Here is a 19020-nt window from a genome sequence, read left to right as displayed (position 1 = left end):
GCGATTGGTCTCCGTGGCTTCGCCCGTCCTGGTGACCCCGCCCCGCAAGACCCGCGCAGGCTGACCCGGAAGCGGTTGTGAGGCGCCGGCGCGCGGCCCAGCTCCTTTTTCCGGTCGGCGTGGTTTGAGGGCCGAGTGTTCTAAGTGCTCCAGCCTTCGCCATGAGCGTCCCGGCGTTCATCGACATCAGCGAGGAAGATCAGGTATGCTCCCGGAAGGCGGATGCCTCCAGGGTGGGGTGTAAGGGAGGCTCAGAAGTGTGAAGGGCCGAGTCGGGGCCGAGCCAGGGCCGGGCGAGCGGGACGCCGCCCCGCGGAGCCCGCCCCGGAGCCGAGAGCCGCGGTTCAGTCCTCCACACCTCGGAGTGCGGAGGCCGCGAGGCAGGGGCGCGCGTTCCTGGAGGCCTGGGGTTGCCCGGCAGCCAGCACTCCCAGTGCTGGGCCCGGGGCCTGACGGCCGACTTCCTGGTCGGCGTCGGGACTCTTCCAGCCTGGAGTCACTGCTGTCTGTCGACACGGTACTTTTTGACTCATTGCGGAGGGTATCTGCTTCCGTCCTCCAAATGCAGCCACATCCGGAGTGGGAGGTGGCGAATCTTTAGACGGCGTAAGCGGTTCAGGGAAAAATAATTTGGTACTAAAGATCAAAATGGCTATATTATTATTGTGACCACAAGGGCACAGGTGACGCCTATTTTATACGTAGGCCCTATTTTACATTCTTACTTGAGCAAGAGTGAGAGTTCTGTAACCTGAACGCATAACGTCAATTCCATCCTCATACTTTGAGGCATACATTTGGTGAACAATCTTAATATTTTTAAATTTTCTGTTTGGGGTTTGCTCTTTGGTTTGCATGGCTCATGCTTCTCATTTTCCCCATAACAAAAGTTAAACTTTAGTTGGTGGGAGTTAAACTAAACTTGAAATGATTTTCTCTAATTTTGCAGAACTGAAAACTATTCTGTGAAGTCGTTAAGGGTTGTCATTTTGTATTTTTCTGCTACTCCACTAACATGGAAATTTTGGTTTCGATAGAAGAGAAAATATCAATACTAGTGTAAGATAACTTTTAGAATTGCAGATGTGATTCCCCCCCCGCCCTTGGTAGAAATGCAGACCTTCAGTCCTGAAGAGCAAAGGAAGAAGGGGAAAGAAAAATGGGGGAAAAAAGGCTAGGGAATGAGTTGAGCATAATTAGAAAAGAAGATGTGGAAGGAAAAAAAGGCCTATCTGAGTAGGAATGGAATCACGTTATCAGCAATTGGCTATTAGGTGACTGAAAAAAAGTGGTTTTTTTTTTTTCTAACATAGAAGAGGGTTTGTAGATGCAGGAAGTTCTTGTCATTGATTATATTAGTTTTAAAGTGTCATTTCTAGTTAGGTTATGCTAATGTTCTTGTTTCACAGTAAACAGATGACTGCTTTGGGAGTTAAACTTTGATCATATTCTCTGATTAGAGTTAAGTGGCGTTCAGAGTCCTTGTTTCCTTTTCTTTGCTTTTACCACTCCATAACCACCTGTGGCCAGTAGGGATGACAGATGAAAACAATAAACTGTTGATTGAATAGTTTGCTTTGTGGGTACAAAGCAGAAACTGAACAGATGCCTTTGTGGGGTAGGGGGGAACCATACCATGTTTCCTTCATAGAGAAATATGCAGTGACGTTTTTGTGCACTCTGATATGGTGAGGTATGTTTTATGAAATCTTGTTTATGATACCAATTCATGTGAAGTTACTGTGTTATCTGAAATGATAGCACCATCAGAGCAACAGCGTTAATACACTTAGGTAGCCAGACGTATTTGTGGGTTTAGAAACGTGATGCCTACATATTTACTAATGGTATCCCTACATCTCCATTTCAGTTATTCATTTTATTGTCTTAAACACTGTTTGCATTCATGTGTGGTTGCCATAAATACCAAGTCCTCAGAAGAATAAGTTGTTAAATATTATATATGCATTAGAGTAGAAAATATTTAAATATCTGGATGTAGTACTATAGTTATGTTTTTATAGATCCAAAAGTGCTTTCTGATCCAGGTATGCATTTTAAAAGAGTAATTACATCGTAGATGCTATTTGATAGAAACATTTTATTCAAGGTGACATTCAAAGGCATCACCTTTTTATCTTTGTGTCTCCCACAGCACTTATCTTAGATAGGTCCTCAAACATTTAATTAACGAACGATTACTTTCTTGCCAGGGTAATGTCTGTAACTTTTTAAAGTATTGTGTTATGTAGACCTGAGAGCAATAAAACTTCTTTAAAAGAAATCAGATCAGTTATTCCCTTCCGCCACTCCTCCTCCCAAAAAAAGCTTTGTGTTATAGTAGAAAGGTTTTTGCTGTATACTGGAAGTCCAGCAGGATATATAGGTGATATGAGGGAAATTTGACAGTGATCAGTGTGGGTTATAGTGGGTCTGTGTAGCCACTTGTTGACGAAAACCTGTGGGGCTGTGATGGTGGATGAGCTGGGGGAGAGGCACTTTAACATAATTTAAAGTTATCATTAAGTGCTGTGTTTACATTTTATTTTTTTAGAAATACGTCAGAATGGTTTGAAATCTTGTGATTTGTGATTCATAGTTCGTTTTATAGATATATATAGCAACCCTATTTGATTCAACAGGCTGCTGAGCTTCGAGCTTATTTGAAATCTAAAGGAGCTGAAATTTCAGAAGAGAACTCAGAAGGTGGACTTCATGTAGATTTAGCTCAAATTATTGAAGCCTGTGATGTATGTCTGAAGGAAGATGATAAAGGTTTGTCTTTAATTTTTTGTAATATTATTTACTAATCATAGAGGACCTACTTTTAAAACTTTCATGTGAATTATATTTGTTTTGTTTTAGACCTTAGAACTTTTAAGCACTGTTGTTTTTAATCTTTGCACACACTTTCAGTTTATTCTCATCTGTTTTACTCATGAAATAAGCCTATTTTGATAAAACATCTTTTTTACATGTTTTTTGAGTGTTATTGCACACGGTAAATACTGGTAATTTCAGAATGAACTGAAGGAAAAAATGAATCTTTTCTTTTCATAAGGTTTAGATTAATATGAGATGGAATACAATTTCAGGTAATCTAAAAGGTGATTTAATTATTTGGCTGATTCCCTATTTATTGAGATAAAATGGGAAATTTTGAAAATTGGGAGTCCTAAAATCTCTGGTTAAGGTTTGAGATTAAACTTGGTGTACAATTAGTATCTTGCTAGTAAAATTGAAACTGTATACTACATAGACATGTAAATCAGTCTTCTGTTTTACTGGTTGAAAACCAAATCTTGGGTAGTAACTTCATCCTTCAATAAAATGTGTGAGTTGCTTTCTGAATGATAACTATGCAACAGAGCTGGTTTAGTTTGAATTCATGTGCACCGTGTTTTTTAGTATAATGCACACCATTGAAGGAAAAGTGTTCTTTAGAACTGCTTTACAGTAGCCAGAGTACCTTTTAAGTGTTTTATGTTTAATGGTCTTTGGTGTATTAAAACACTGGAAATACATGTTTAACAAGATACATTAAATATTATAATATCACTGTTGTGTCATCCATACATGTGTAGATGTTGAAAGTGTGATGAACAGTGTGGTATCCCTCCTGTTGATCCTGGAAGCAGATAAGCAAGAAGCTCTGATTGAAAGCCTGTGTGAGAAACTGGTCAAATTTCGGGAAGGTGAACGCCCATCTCTGAGACTGCAGTTGTAAGTTAAGAACTGGAAGAGGCCCAGTTTTTCAAGGGGCTCTTCATGTTACTGTCATTTAATGGTTAAAAGCAAGAATTCTAGAACTTGACTGTCACCTGTGACTTTTATTGGTGGTGTGTCTTTGGACATGTCACTTAACTCTCCTGTGCACCATTTCCCTCCTTGTAATGTGACATTCTTAATAGTATCCCTTTCAAGTTTGTTGTCAGAACATATAATCTCAATTTAGTTACCGTAGTTACTGATCTCCATCATTGTTTTATTATTTGTTTGTTAACCAGGCTAAGCAACCTTTTCCATGGGATGGATAAGAATACTCCTGTAAGATATACAGTATATTGCAGCCTCATTAAAGTGGCAGCATCTTGTGGGGCCATCCAGTATATTCCAACTGAGCTGGATCAAGTGAGTTACCATGTGAAATACTTGTTCTGCTTATAAGAAGTATAGTTTTAGAGCTCAAATAAGCAAGTATGTCTTCTAAATGTTATCTTTTAAATTGTGAAAATATGTTCACTGTGTCACTAAATTTTCTCCTTTTTGTCAATCTTGTTGTAGGTTAGAAAATGGATTTCTGACTGGAACCTCACCACTGAGAAAAAACACACCCTTTTAAGGCTACTTTATGAGGCACTTGTGGATTGTAAGAAAAGGTATTCAGAATTAATGTACTGACTTAAAACATAATGGCAATGTAAGTAGTTGAGACTTTTTTAAGGACAGGTAGGATAAGTGATTTTGCTCTACTTCGTTCTCTAAGGAGTTGGTATAAATTTCTTTCTGTAAATTTCACCTACTAAATTAAAGATAGCTGCAAAGTTTAAAATAGTCTTTCCCATATTTAAACTTTTTAAAAAGCAAAACTTGCTTTTGTTTTAAAAATGGTACAACTGTTAATCCCAAAGCTGTGTGTAATATTAGACTAAGTTATTTAATGGTGCTTTGATGTCTTAGTATAGGGTAGTGCTATCACTTTTGTTTAATGGTGGTGAGAGTCTATCAGTCATAGTCATAGTCAGAGTCTCTTAATATATATAACAGTGCCCCTGAGATGAAATTTTGCAATAGACTGTACTAAATGGTACTTAATTGTGCTTTTGCAAGGTCTTGAGTTTCTAACGCTTGTCTTCAGCCCAGCAAACTTCATGCCCAAAATATTTATTCTTCATCCAGTTTATGGATGCTACCAAATGATATATTTGGCCCAGTTTTTAGAATTAGGGTTGAAGGATAATCCTACCATTTTGACCTGGCTTTTTAATTTCTCTTTTCACATAGTGGTTAAAAACTTTTAGGAAGAGTAATCAGTCTTCAGTTTAGTTTTTCTTTATTATTATTACTTTTTGCGGTACGTGGGCCTCTCACTGTTGTGGCCTCTCCCGTTGTGGAGCGCAGGCTCCAGATGTGCAGGCTCAGCGGCCATGGCTCACAGGCCCAGCCGCTCTGCGGCATGTGGGATCTTCCCGGACCGGGGCACGAACCCGCGTCCCCTGCATCGGCAGGCGGACTCTCAACCACTGCACCACCAGGGAAGCCCTTCGGTTTAGTTTTATTGCACAATTTTTATAGTTGCTTTCAGTGCTCGGGTGTTTAATATATTAGAGACGATCAATAAGATTAATGTTTCTGTTATGTTAAAGTAATGTAAAGTTTTTGCAGATCATTTACATTTAACAATACAGGAGGAAATTATATTTTTGTTGTGAAAGTTGCAGCGTTTTATTATAAAAGAAGTTAAATAGGGAATCTTGCATTAATAGCCTATTTCATTTTGTATCAGTGGCTACTGTCTGTTACATGCTAGCACACTTGTGGCAGCATTCTAGCCAGTTGTCAGTAACTGTTAAGAGTAGGTAGTCTTATATTGGACAGTCTCAAATGGGGAGGGCATAAAAGCTATTAGAGAAAGAGTCCATATTTTAACATATGCTATAAATGTGCAGGCTGTGGAATAAAACTACTGGGATTTCAAACCTTGGCTTTCTTACTTGTATATGACACTAAATAAATCTCTGTACCTCAGTTTCCAACTTCAGAGTGGATATAATAGTAGTACTTACCTCATAAGGTTGTTGAAAAGATTAAATAAGCTAATGTACACATGAAGTTCTTAAAATAGTGGTTTCCTTATTGAGAAAGCACTCAGTAAATATTGGATATTTTATTCCTATCATCCTTTTCATTTTTTCAAGCTCATCTTTAAAAAGTTAGTCTGCGCTTCCCTGGTGGCGCAGTGGTTGAGAGTCCACCTGCCGATGCAGGGGACACGGGTTCGTGCCCCGGTCCGGGAAGATCCCACATGCCGCGGAGCGGCTGGGCCCGTGAGCCATGGCCGCTGAGCCTGCACGTCCGGAGCCTGTGCTCCGCAGCGGGAGAAGCCACATCAGTGAGAGGCCCGCGTACCGCAAAAAAAAAAAATAAATAAAATAAAAAGTTAGTCTTTTTTCTGGTACAGTAATTTAAAATGATGAGTGTTACTGTTTCCCTTTGAATGTCTAGTGCTTATCAGAGTTGATGACTGCTCATTGGATGATTTCTCTAATTGCTGTTTAGTAGATCCTCAGTCTTTTCTGTGTAAAAAGGAAATAACTAAGGTAATTACAAAGAATTACAAAGCTAATTCTCAGAGAAATTGAGATAAGACATCATTACCCATCTTGTGCTCTCCTAGACATACCCTAATGTTAACATATTAGGAAGTGTCTGCAGCATTTGTCACAGGTGATCACTCTTTCCTTCTTGAAACACTTCCTTCAGCTGGCTTTTGGGGCACCTGTCTAGATTTGCTTCATTCACACCTCATTTGTGGCTCCCTCCCTCTTCGAATCTGCTCAATTTATACCTCATCAGAAAGGCCTTCTCTAGCTATCTGTAAAAATAACATTCCCTTACCCTCACATTGCTTTTTTCCCCTCATCCCTATTTTATTATCGGCCCCACTACACTTATTACTAACTGACATGCTATATTTTCATGTTTATTATGTGTCAGTCCCCTCTAGAATGTAAGTTTCCCAAGGGCAGGAACTTTTTGTTCATTATTAGAACAGTGTCTGACACGAGTAGGTACTTAGTATATAAGTGCTAAATGAATATTTCTGAAAAATGAACATGTTGCAAAAGCAGTTGATGTAAGAAGCAGTGACTTAAGGCAGTATGAAGTGGTTTATGGAGCTAGAGTGTATGCCCTTCCCAGAGGCATTCAACCTGGGCTTCTCTTCTGAGCTTCAGACCCTTATGTCCAACTGCTTTCTACCTGGTTCTACTTAGATGTGGCCCATAGTTGTCTCAAACTCAATGTGACCAAAATGAATTTATCGTTTTCTCCCTCTAAATTAGTTTCTGTTTTCCTAAGCAAGACATGTTGAAGTGGTCTTCTGTTTATTCTCTCTACAGCGGTTTTGTGAAACAAAACTTTCAGCCTATCATTCTGTAGGTTTACATTTTCTTTAGCATACAGTACAGAATTCTTAGTTTGGCATATAAGTCCTTTCTGACATGGGCTCCTGTTTATTGCAGTAGCATGGGCTTGGTGAATGTGATAATAATCCTCTTGCCATTTTTGTATGGTGCAGTGACAAACCACAGAAACTTTGTTTTCTTTGTATAGATATTCCCTCCCTCCATTTCTCTCCCCCTCTCTCCCTCTTTCTCACATACACACGACCCTATACCCTTCCTCTTGGTATATCATACCCTAGACATAGTGAACCTGTGTCAGCTGCAAAAGCACCCATGCTCTTTCCCAGTCTGGACCAGAGGCTGGTACCTGTTTTTATATGGCCTACAAGCTAAGAATGGTATTTACATTTTTAAGTGGTTGACAAAAAAAATCAAAAGAAGGAGGATATTTTTTGAATCGTGACCATTATATGAAATGCAAATTTCAGTGTCCATAAAATTTTATTGGAATGCACCCATACTTATCATTTATGTATCATCTGTGGCTGCTTTTGCCTAGACTTGAGTTGCGGCAGAAACCAGATAGCCTGCAAAGCCTAAGATAATTATTGTCTGGTGCTTCATGGAAAGTTTGCCTATGTTTGGTCTAGAACTACACTCAACTCCTTTTCTCTGCCTGAAATGCTCCTGCCATATTTACAGCACCCTGTACTTTTATCGTGGCGCTTCACACGCTTGGTTAAAACGTTTATGAGGTTTTAGGCTCAGTGAAGGCTAGGAACCTTGTCTGTCAACCATTGTATTCCCAACCTGTTGGTAGTGATGGGCCCTGAGTTGATGAATGCTACCTACACTTAAGGAACTAGGGAAGGATGCTCATTCAAATTTCTGTCATGCTGCTGATTTAAATTTTAAGATTTGGTTTTTGTCTAGTACACAGAAAATGGTCGTTTTGTTGTTGTTGTTTGGCTTTTTGTTGGTTGGTTTGTTTCTGCTTCTAAATAGAATTCTGAGAGTTGCCTTGCCCTCTTAGTAAGAATGCTTACGTTTATGGGTGCCCCCTTCATGATTTTGTTTATATTGGTGGTTGATGAGTGCAAATTGTGTAATATCTTCTGAGTCCTCATTATATGTCGGATATTGTGCACTTTAAATGGACCATTTTATCTGATCTTTGTGAATTCAGATTTCTTTAACTGATAAGATGTATTAGACTGAAGTATACTATGGTTGTTAAAACTGGAAATTGTGCCTATGCTTGCATGTGGTGCAAGATAATAATTTAATTGAATCCTGGTTTTGTGGGGGAGTTTTAGAATATCATTTAAGTTTTTAAAATAAATGGTATAGCTCTTACTGATTTTACCCAGGTTGAATCCAGATGTGGGGGGAAAGAAGGGCTTTTAGAAAACGAAAAAAGGTGGTGGGGAACTGTTAAGCTTTCTGTAACTGGCTGAAGATTCATCAGTTTAAAGGAAGAAATGAAGGGTGAAGATAAACATTTACAAAGAGTTCAGATTGAGAGAATGCATTTAATTATTTTGTACTTTTCGCTGCAGTTAAAATTGATCATCTACATAATTCTAAGGATGATTCAATTGGAAGGATATCATTAGTGGAGTTATTTAAATATCTGGTGTTGGCTCAACTTCAGCTGTACTATCCTAACAGTTTCTCAGACACAAAACCTTTTTCTCACCTAGGGCTTTTTTTTTTTTTTTTTTTTTTTTTTTGGCTGCGTTGGGTCTTCGTTGCTGTGCGCGGACTTTCTCTAGTTGTGGCGAGCAGGGGCTACGCTTCGTTGCGGTGCATGGGCTTCTCGTTGCAGTGGATTCTCATTGCGGAGCACGGGCTCTACGTGCGCAGGCTTCAGTAGTTGTGGCATGCGGGCTCAGTAGTTGTGGCACACGGGCTTAGTTGCTCTGCGGCATATGGGATCTTCCCGGACCAGGGCTCGAACCCGTGTCCCCTGCATTAGCAGGCGGATTCTTAATCACTGTACCACCAGCGAAGTTCCTCACCTAGGGCTTTTATACCTGGTCTTCTCTGCCTGGAAGCTCATCCAGCCCCCACCTTCTACCTCTAGTACGTTTCATGGCCAATTATTTTACATTCTTTAGATCTCAGCTTACATGTCATTTCCTCAGAGAGACTTTCCTTGCTCATTCTATATGAAGTAGCCTCCTCTTTCCTGTCTCTGCTCTTGTTACTCTATTACATCACCATTTATTTCCTTTATGGCACTTACTTGTTATTTTTCCTTAGTCGTCTCTCTTTCCTCCTAGAAGGAAAGTTCCATGACTTTTTCCATAGTGGAGGACTGTGTCTCTGGGTCACCATTATATGTATCATCAACACAGTACCTGGCACTTAGTAAATATTTTTGAATGAATGGATAGCAGTAATGATACTGTGAAATTCCTAAAGCTGTATTTCTTTTTAGTGATGCTGCATCAAAAGTCATGGTGGAATTGCTAGGAAGTTACACGGAGGACAATGCTTCCCAGGCTCGAGTTGATGCCCACAGGTAACGTTAAACACAGTGTTCCAATGATGACTGTCAACAGGGTGGAGGTGAGCTACACCGTTCAGTCATATAGCTGAAGTCATGTTTGCATCTACCAGTGATCCAAAGCCATTTGATACCATGTGCGCTATGAGGATTCTAATGTAGATACCAAAATTCAAGATTTGGTATTGAAAGAAACCAAAGAATGCATGTGAAATAGCCACATGGTGTTTGCTGTTTGGGGTATCGCTGCAGTGGGGGTTCCCAACCTGAGTAGTAGAACCTAATCTTGGGTTGATTTTACCTTAATACTAAGGTATGTAGATGGGGAAAGGCTGGTGGCTTTCTGTAAAAATTAACCCATTGCTAATGGGAATGACTGCTTCAAACAGTCCTAGATCTATTTAGTAGCAATAAGAATAGAGTCAGTTTTTTAAATCTATGAAATGGAAATTATGATAACTTCTTTATAGGGTTATTCCATCTTTGATAAAATGGGCATGATAATACCATATGTCTCTCAGGGTGCTGTGAGGATGAAATGAAGTAATACATGTTAAAGCACTTACCTTAGTGTCTGGCATAAACAGTAAAAAAATACTGGTGCTGTTTTATTCTTTGATTACTTTGGTGGTGCTTTCTCTCCAGCTGTTTTTGTCTATGGTAACTATTTTTAAATTAATTTTATTTTTGGCTGCGTCGGGTCTTATTTGTGGCACATGGGATCTTTGTTGCCGCATGTGGGATCTTTCATTGGGGCGCATGGGCTTCTCACCAGTTGTGGCACGTGGGCTCTAGTTTGCGGCACACGGGCTCTCTAGTTGAGGGCACAGGCTTAGTTGCCCCATAGCATGTGGGACCTTAGTTCCCCGACCGGGGATCAAACCTGCAGCCCCTGCATTGGAAGGTGGATTCTTAACCACTGGACTACCACGGAAGTCCCTCTACGAGTAATTTTATTAAAATGGACATCACTGATAGATTTATTGGCCTGTTTTAAGCCCAGTTTTGTAGCTTTTTTAATGCAGTGTATATTGAACTCATAGATATTTCACTTAATTGAATATATTTTTGCAGTCTGCAAAGGCAGTGAAAAGTACCTGAATTTCAAGACTCTGAGCTTGGGTTTTTGTTTTCCAATTAAGGTGTATTGTGCGAGCATTGAAAGACCCAAATGCATTTCTTTTTGACCATCTTCTTACTTTAAAACCAGTCAAGTTTTTGGAAGGCGAGCTTATTCATGATGTAAGTAGTTTATCTTTAATGTTAAAAATATTTTCTCCTAAATCTAACATACTGAACCGTAACTCTACTTCTTTGTATTAATGAACATGACTCTTAGAGAAATCTAGAAAGAGAAGAACTATATTCATTTTTGTATCAGGAACAGACTGAAATTTAGGACTAGAATTCAGCTTTTCTCCAGCCACCAAACACATGCCTCCTGTTCTTCCTCCCTTTCCTTCATCTCACTTGCCTGGCCATTATGAAATTAGAGAATACAGATTTCTTCTTAGTATATAGTGTCAGCTATCCCCAATTAGAAAGATAAATCTGATATTTAAAAAACAGATGAATGTACTTTTCAAGTGCAATTATAAATACATTTTGGATTATTTCTATTTGTACTGTCATTTCCACCATCTTTTGGGGTAGATCGTTTAGAGGACACTGTATTTACTGATTCTTTCATCTAAATGAGTTTTAATGAAAGCAAATTTAGATGGTAATTTGATCAAACAGATTGAAATTTCTGCTTGAAGGAAATGTGGAGTCTTGTTGCTGGGAGTCAATATCTTAAAAGTATCTTGAGTATAAATGTTAATTCTATATTGAATATTGTATCTTTGTCTTTTTGTGTTTATCTGTATAGCTTTTAACCATTTTTGTGAGTGCTAAATTGGCATCATATGTCAAGTTTTATCAGAATAATAAAGACTTCATTGATTCACTTGGTAAGTTGTGGGGATTTTTCTTTGGAGGGGTAGAGAGAGAGAGAGGAATGAAAGATCCAGCAAATATGATCATGGCCTTACGTGTAGGTTACCCTAACCAGTGGTGTAAAAGATCTTATTCCTTAGATGCTCGGTGATTTACATTTTTGGTACTTCTTTTAAAAAGCCATAGTCACATTTGTAGCAAATAGCTTTTTTCCCTCTAATATAGTCTTTTATACTTGGTTCTCCCCCCACCCATTAACAAATTATAGAAGTATATATATATACTGTGTTGCTAAGCACATCTACGTGAAGCTGAAGATAGAGTTAGAAATGGAGTTGTGATTTTGTGTGATAGGAGAAATTTTCCTAACTACAGTTTGTTGAAGACAGCATAGTAAGTTTAAGGTTTATGATTTTTATCTTGGAGCTTTCTTTCTAGACCAACAGAGTTCAGTAAATGTTGCCGAATTGAATCTTATCCTCATTGAGCAAACTGCATAGTATATATTCAGTATTTTCCTTCTGGAGCATGTTTTTATCATGCTAAAATTAAAAAGGGAAAACTTAGAAAATCTGTAGTTGAACAGGTTTAAATTGTTCTAAAATTACCCATTTTTTGAGAGTGAAGTCAACTGAAGCTAAGGTGCTTTGTTTTTCTACTGGGCAATAATCAGAACACATTAGAGACTAGTTATATTTTCCATATTAAAATTGAATTTAGTTTTCCTGGTTGGTTGAAGTGTAGATAAAGAATACATTTATAATCTACTTTGATTATACTATTAGTCCTCAATTTGGTAATCATTAATTCCTGTCACCTGTAAATTTTGTGCAGCCATTGGAATTGGGAAGATTGAATTATTCTAAACATAATAAGGCGTTTGAAATACACCAAGATAAAGTAGATGCAAGTGTGTTTGTGTTGAATGCTTTGCCAGGTGCACTAGACCCAGAAAACCACATTCTGTCCCAGTTAATTTGTTTCCTGGCATGAAGCTATGTGATGGAATGTTAATGTCAGCAACCTCTTTATTTACGCACCAAAGAAAAAGGAGTAGTAATTAACACTTTGACACTCCCCCATTGATGTGTAATTGACTGTTTCAAAGGAGCACTGGTTCATAAGCTATTGCATGCAGTAAAATTACATTTTCTATATTGCAGCATTTTAAGACAGGGGTCAGTGACAATGCAGAAATTGCTCAATGATGCACATTTTTTTATTACTGCATTAAGGTTTTGACATATTAGTAATGAATAAATGTTTCCATAAAATTAGATTTTTTTATAACTTTAAAATTGAAATATGACACAGAACACTGTGACTTCCTCTTTGAAGGTAATATTCTACTTTCATGAAACAAAGCACAGCTTCCTACAAGTCTAAACTCAGACTTCACTAGCATAATAGTTTGATTTTGAGAACAAGAGTCCTAAAGGCTTTAAGTTTGGTTCTGTTTTACTTTAAACATCAGTTTGAAATGTTTTTAAATGCAGGTTTCTACGTGTTAGATCATGGTTTTACATAATTCATTCTAGAAACAATCTTCATTCCTCTAAGTTTTTTGATTTACGGTAAGCAGTAAAACAAATCTAATTTCAAGAGTATTTTAAATTATATATTAAAAATTTTAGGAGTTTCTATCATTTTATCTCATTAAAAGAGGACTAAATATGTCCATTGAACTGGTAATGTTAAGGAATTTTCTTATATTGCCAAATATTGAGAAAAATCTTTAGTATTCTCTGTGATAGAAAAAACAATAGAATTTCTGTGCAAACCAGAAATCAGATTCCCTATTTTGCCTTTTGTTTCCCGCAATCTGTGCAAATTAGCAACCATTTATTGGAAATTTGTTTGTGAAAGATGTTTCTGGGAAAACATCTTACTAAATGTTTATTTTTGGTTTTTAGATGTATTAAACATTTATTACAGCTGAAAGTCTGGTTACAAATGTCTAGGTTCCACAGGTGGCATCAGTTTATCTCCGAACACTTATTAACACTGACAACTTGGGCCAACAGTAGCAGTATCTTGTGTCAACTGAATTGCCCTAACATGTCCACATGTAATCTGGTGTTATCCAGTTGCTACCTTCTTCCTTCGGAAAGTTAATCAGCATCTAATTTGCATTTGTTAATTAGGGTTAATGTGCACTAATTGATTTTTTGATGCTTGTAGATTTCCATTAAACCTGGTTAGCAGTACTTACTTGGGTACCTCATTCATTTGAGTTATGGTGATCATGTTTTTGTTGAATCTGTGCCAAATAGAAAGCCTGCATCATAATTACAGCTAATTAACAATTATGTCCTATATTAATGGGCTTCCCTAGTCTTCTGCTAATATTCTGAATGTTGTAAATTTTAAATGTGCTTAGAACTTTTTTAACAGTACAGACTTGAGGCTCTTAATTACTAGAGGGTACATGATTGGTCATTTGCTGAGTTTACAGAAGTTGCAAGTTTAGAGAAAAGGAACATGTTAAGTATTTCTAAATTAACTTTAGAAACTTGTTTTTGTAATTAAGAAATAGCATCAAGTCAAGTATGTTTGTGTTATAATGCAGCTTCTATTTAGGAATAGGTAATTTGGATATTCAGGATTTGTAGGTATTTGTATTTCTAGTTATTTATTTTATAAATGAACTTCTTTTCTAGGCCTAGTACTGCCACCTTGTTATTAAAAAGTAAATCACTTAATCTCTTTACTCAGTTTTATTGTTTTTTTTAAAGTGAAAGGATCGGGACTAGGTAATTCATTGTTCCTTTAAGGTTTAACAGTTGTTTGTGATCTGAATAATTGTAGCAGAATGTTTTATTAGAAATTATAAGGCAAAATTTGATTATTTGTACAGTTTTTCTACTTTTGCCTTAAAAAGAACAGGTATCACTGTTAATTTTATCTAGTACTAACCATTTTAAACCTATAAATGTTAAATACACTTCTGCAGTTTTGATTTTTAAGTATTAAGTCCAAAGTGGTCTAAAGGGAAATGGAATATTTTCATAAGTGAATGTATATTAAAATATTTTAAAATTCCATGTTTGCCAGTAACTCAGACACAGAACAAATAGTAAGTAGATAAGGAATCTTGTGTTTAAATGGAGAGCTATTAGTAAAAGTAAGTTTATTCAATTAAATAAGAATGTTCTTACGAAATGTACTTTGTATACTTTATCTCCTAAAATATATAAATAAATATTAAAAATGTAAAATGTATAAAACTTAGGGCCTAAAAATCCCATTTTATAGCTTATTCTTAACTTTGAATCTATCACCTGTGGCACTGAAGCAATAAAGAAATGTAGTTATAGAAAAATAATTTTAACTGCTTCATAATTTAATTATGGGGTTAGTTTATGGTTTGTAAATATAAGCTTTGTGAAAATTACTCTGTATAAGTACCCAAACACAGTGACTTCCACAATTTTACACAAGAGTTGTAATCATGCAGGACTGTAATTAGTATGGATACTCATCTGGCTTCACTACTGTGTTACTCAGGCCTACTACATGAACAGAATATGGCAAAAATGAGACTACTTACTTTTATGGGAATGGCAGTGGAAAATAAAGAAATTTCTTTTGACACAATGCAACAAGAACTTCAGATTGGAGCTGATGATGTTGAAGCATTTGTTATTGATGGTAAGGCAATTGGAACATTTTCGTTTTTTCCTAGAATTTCTCTTCCTACCCCATGAAACATAAGATTTTTAATCTTGAAACTGAGCTTAGTAGATTAGAAGATTGTATTTGTAGCATAGTGAAAGTTCAGTGGAATATAAAGAGCTATGTGGTTTTTGGTGTGTGTCTATTCCTTGAAGTCATGTAGAACAAAGACATTTAGGCAGTATATCATAGTGGTTAAGAGCCTAGATTTTAGTATTAGACCTGTGTTTGAGACTAGGTCTTCCAGTTGTGAGGGTTAAATGAATTAATGCAGGTAAAGCACTCAGCTCAGTGCCTGGCACATAGTAAATGATCTGCAAATATTAACCATTACCGATTTTTTATGATTGGCCTAGAAATAGCACCTTCTTCCTCAATAATTACATTATAAAGTGGTTTAACTGTTAATTAGGACTTTTAAGATTAATAACATGTATTATAATATCTTAAGAAACTAGCCCCGTTTCCCCCCCCCCCCCGCCCCCATGTGATTTCAGAGAATGCCAGAATTCTTAATGAAAACTGTATGTGATATTTAATATAGATAGGCGCAGCAACCAGAGGACAAATTCATGGCCTTCCTTTTGGTTGCATTACATTGCTGGGCTTGTCATTAAATTCAAAGAGCCAGTTTGTAAAATAATGTTGGAAAACTGTAAAGTTTTATTATGATTTACTTGGTCACAGTTTCATACCTTAGGCTGTTTTCCTTGGGAATATTCCATATAACATGTCATGTAAAACATCTTTTTTTCAGCGGTAAGAACTAAAATGGTCTACTGCAAAATTGATCAAACCCAGAGAAAAGTAGTTGTCAGGTAAGACACTTAATACTTTGCAGCATTTTGTAGAACAATTTATTCTATTTCACTTAGATGTTTAGAGAACCAAGGTGGTGTTAGCAGTTGACTGTAGTTAAATAGTTGCTATTTATCATAATTTTATTAAAGTTCAGACTGAATGTGATTAGCTTATTTAATGAAAGAGTCCTATTTTCCAGCACATTTCATTTAATGGCTCAGTACTGGCTAGAATATTAATGACTTCCGTGTCTGGTTTATGTAGTTCAGGAAAGTAGATGGTTTAGGATCAGTATGGCAAATAAAGGTTTTTTAAAAAATAAGCTTCTAATCATTCTTACAACTCTACATTATGTCTTCTGTGTATATTTAACCTTGCTTTTAACTAGATAGAAGTGTGTAATATTGTAAAAAAAAAAAAAATACCAGAGGATAAAAGGTTGAGTAATAACTTTGTTTTTAATTTTTCCAGTCATAGCACACATCGGACATTTGGAAAACAACAATGGCAACAACTCTATGACACACTTAATGCCTGGAAACAAAACTTGAACAAAGTGAAAAACAGCCTTTTGAGTCTTTCAGATACCTGAATTTTTATGCTATATAATTTTGTTCTTTTTGGAAAATCTAAATCATAGTAAAACATTATAGCCTGAAATCTGACTATAGTCTGGATAGTTATTGTCTCAAATTTAAAAGAAATCACAATCTTCAGGGCGTACAAAGCAATAGATTACAAAGGGTCACTACGTCTGTTTTGTATAACACATAAGTGTATTCTGTAAGGAAGGGTTTTGGAGTGTGCAGCAAGAGCTTTGATGAAAGAGTATATGGAGGAAAGACACATTTAATTAAGGGAAACTGAATGCTAACATCAAACCTTGCAATCTTCGCTATCTTAAATGAAGCATTTACTGAGAGAAAACGTTAACAGTAACACAGTTTCATCACAGAAAAAGTTGGAAAACTGACTACAGCTATAAAGTTTTAGATGTAACAGTCGTGTTCTGGTCTAAACCACATCAATATTTCAATTAAGTCAGTTCACCACTGAAAGCATTTATCAACATTATTTTAATCCGTTTTTCCTACCATCTCTTCTGCTTTTCTTTTTTTAGGTAGGTTGTCATTTTCGGAGCTTAGAAACTTTTCAATTTCATTTATTTGATTTGTTACCAAGCTCTGCCAGTCATCTTCACCAGTAGAAGACACAGCCAAACCACTGGTTTTGATCTTGATTTCCTGAAAATGGCTTTGTGGCAGGGTTGATTTCAGAGGCTTTGTTTTCACCTAGGAAATACCAAACTTGTTTTACCACTGAAATTTTTACTCATTTTCTAAACAATCATCAAGTTTCAAGAAAATCCTTAAGCCTCTGCAATTATGAGTATGTGATAAAAGCTACCGTTTTCTTGGCTAATTTTCAACAACTACCTTAGTAATTTTGGCACCAAAAAACTATAAAATGTGAATCTGTAGGCTTATGTAGTAGCTCTTCAAGATCCCTAGTGTATTCCAGGAATACCACAAACGTTTCCTTAAAGGTCTTAAGCTTACATTGAAAGAAAACATTTTAAACAATGCAGATAAAAATCTGTTTTGTCCTCTACTCCCCTTCCCTTCCCAAACATGTCTATGTTTTGTAACTTCTATCAAAGCCAGGGGAAAATTTAAAATGCTAACGGAAGTAAACTGCCATATAAAAACTGCCTTTTACTTCATGTTTCCTCTTACGCTTCAGAGCGCCATTGTTGGAGAAACAGGAAAGAGCAATGAGGTGTTTGGAAGCTGGCATGTTTCCAAGGCACCACATTGGGTCGTACTTCTAATACCATGTTAAATAAGTTTTCCATTTTAAGGTTTCTTCTGATTATAAAATAATTACTGGAAATTTAGAAAATAGAAGTGTAAAGAAACTAAAAATCACTAGTAATCCACTATCCAGAGAGATCTGTCAACATTTTGGTATTTGCTATTAGTCTTTCTATTAGTGTATTTGACCATTCTATAGAATTTTATATCTTGGTTTTTCCCTCTGTGAGTTGTTTCCTAGGTCATTAAAGTTTCTCATAAGCAAATATCAGTGGCTGCAAAATACTTCTTATGGATGATCATTTAACTATGCTATTGTTAACATTTGTTTCCAATTTATCCCTATCATCAAAAATTAATTTCTTGAAAAAAATCTTTTATGGACTTACCAGATTCTCAGATAAAATCCTGTTGAAAGGGAATATATTTTAGAGGCATGGAATAGGATAAGAATTAGATTAAAATTTCCCAAGATTCCAGCCACCATCAAACATTTTGATGTAAATATTCAGGACTCCTCTATATATATACACTTTCAAAAAATTTGTATCATATTTATATCATTTTCTATGTTGGGTTAAAAACATTTTTAACATTTCCCTCTAGAAAGAGCATGGCTCCATCATATTCCATGTTCCATAATTTAATTAATATACTTAAATATACATTTAAGTTGTTGGAGAACATTTACTGTTATAAATTAGGCTATAATGAATGTCATTTGTTCATAAGTCTTTGTGAAGATCTTTGAGTACTGCCTTACATTAAAATCTTTTCCAGTCTGGTAAAAATGGCATATTTGTAACATTGTGTTGTCAAAGTGAGATTATATAGTAATAATTTTTAAAATGAGTTTAAATGTTTACATTTAACCTCAGTTTCCTAAAGGGAACGTTTGGATTGCTCTCTTTGGTTCCTGAGAATTCTAGTCAGCCGCCAGTCCCCTCAGAGTCTTAGCCTCTGATCCTTAGGGTAATGCTGGGTTCTTATTTGTCTGATTGCCTATGTTCCTATGAAATAACAGATGAAAAAAGTATCAGCACAGGACCACCAAGAGACCTTAAGTCGTTTAACTTTTGTGGGCCTCAGTTTTCTCATCAGCTTCTTTTAGTTAGAAAATGCTGTTATTGTAAAGAGTAACATAATAGATAAA

The 19020-nt window shown here is 36.5% G+C and overlaps 2 protein-coding genes across 2 annotated transcripts in view; one reads left to right on the top strand and one right to left on the bottom strand.

Moving 5' to 3' along the window:
• Window positions 1-64: 64 nt before the first annotated feature.
• EIF3M (eukaryotic translation initiation factor 3 subunit M) lies at window positions 65-16718 on the top strand. Its single transcript, XM_030864803.2, has 11 exons — window positions 65-203; window positions 2643-2775; window positions 3585-3723; window positions 4008-4131; window positions 4285-4379; window positions 9571-9654; window positions 10782-10881; window positions 11510-11591; window positions 15085-15228; window positions 16010-16070; window positions 16525-16718. Exons 1-11 carry the CDS (start codon window positions 162-164, stop codon window positions 16643-16645), a joined length of 1125 nt encoding a protein of 374 aa, XP_030720663.1. The 5' UTR covers window positions 65-161; the 3' UTR covers window positions 16646-16718.
• Window positions 16506-19020, bottom strand: part of CCDC73 (coiled-coil domain containing 73) — a 105510-nt gene continuing 102995 nt past the window's right edge. Inside the window, exon 17 of the mRNA XM_030864802.2 lies at window positions 16506-17345. Coding sequence (XP_030720662.2) covers window positions 17130-17345 — 216 coding nt within the window. The 3' untranslated portion in view covers window positions 16506-17129. The remainder of the gene's footprint in view (window positions 17346-19020) is intronic.

This window comes from Globicephala melas, chromosome 8 (genome assembly GCF_963455315.2).
Source record: "Globicephala melas chromosome 8, mGloMel1.2, whole genome shotgun sequence".
Classification (NCBI taxonomy): Eukaryota; Metazoa; Chordata; class Mammalia; order Artiodactyla; family Delphinidae; genus Globicephala; species Globicephala melas.
Note: the sequence above shows the minus strand (reverse complement) of the source record. Positions and strands in the feature narration are given on the sequence as shown.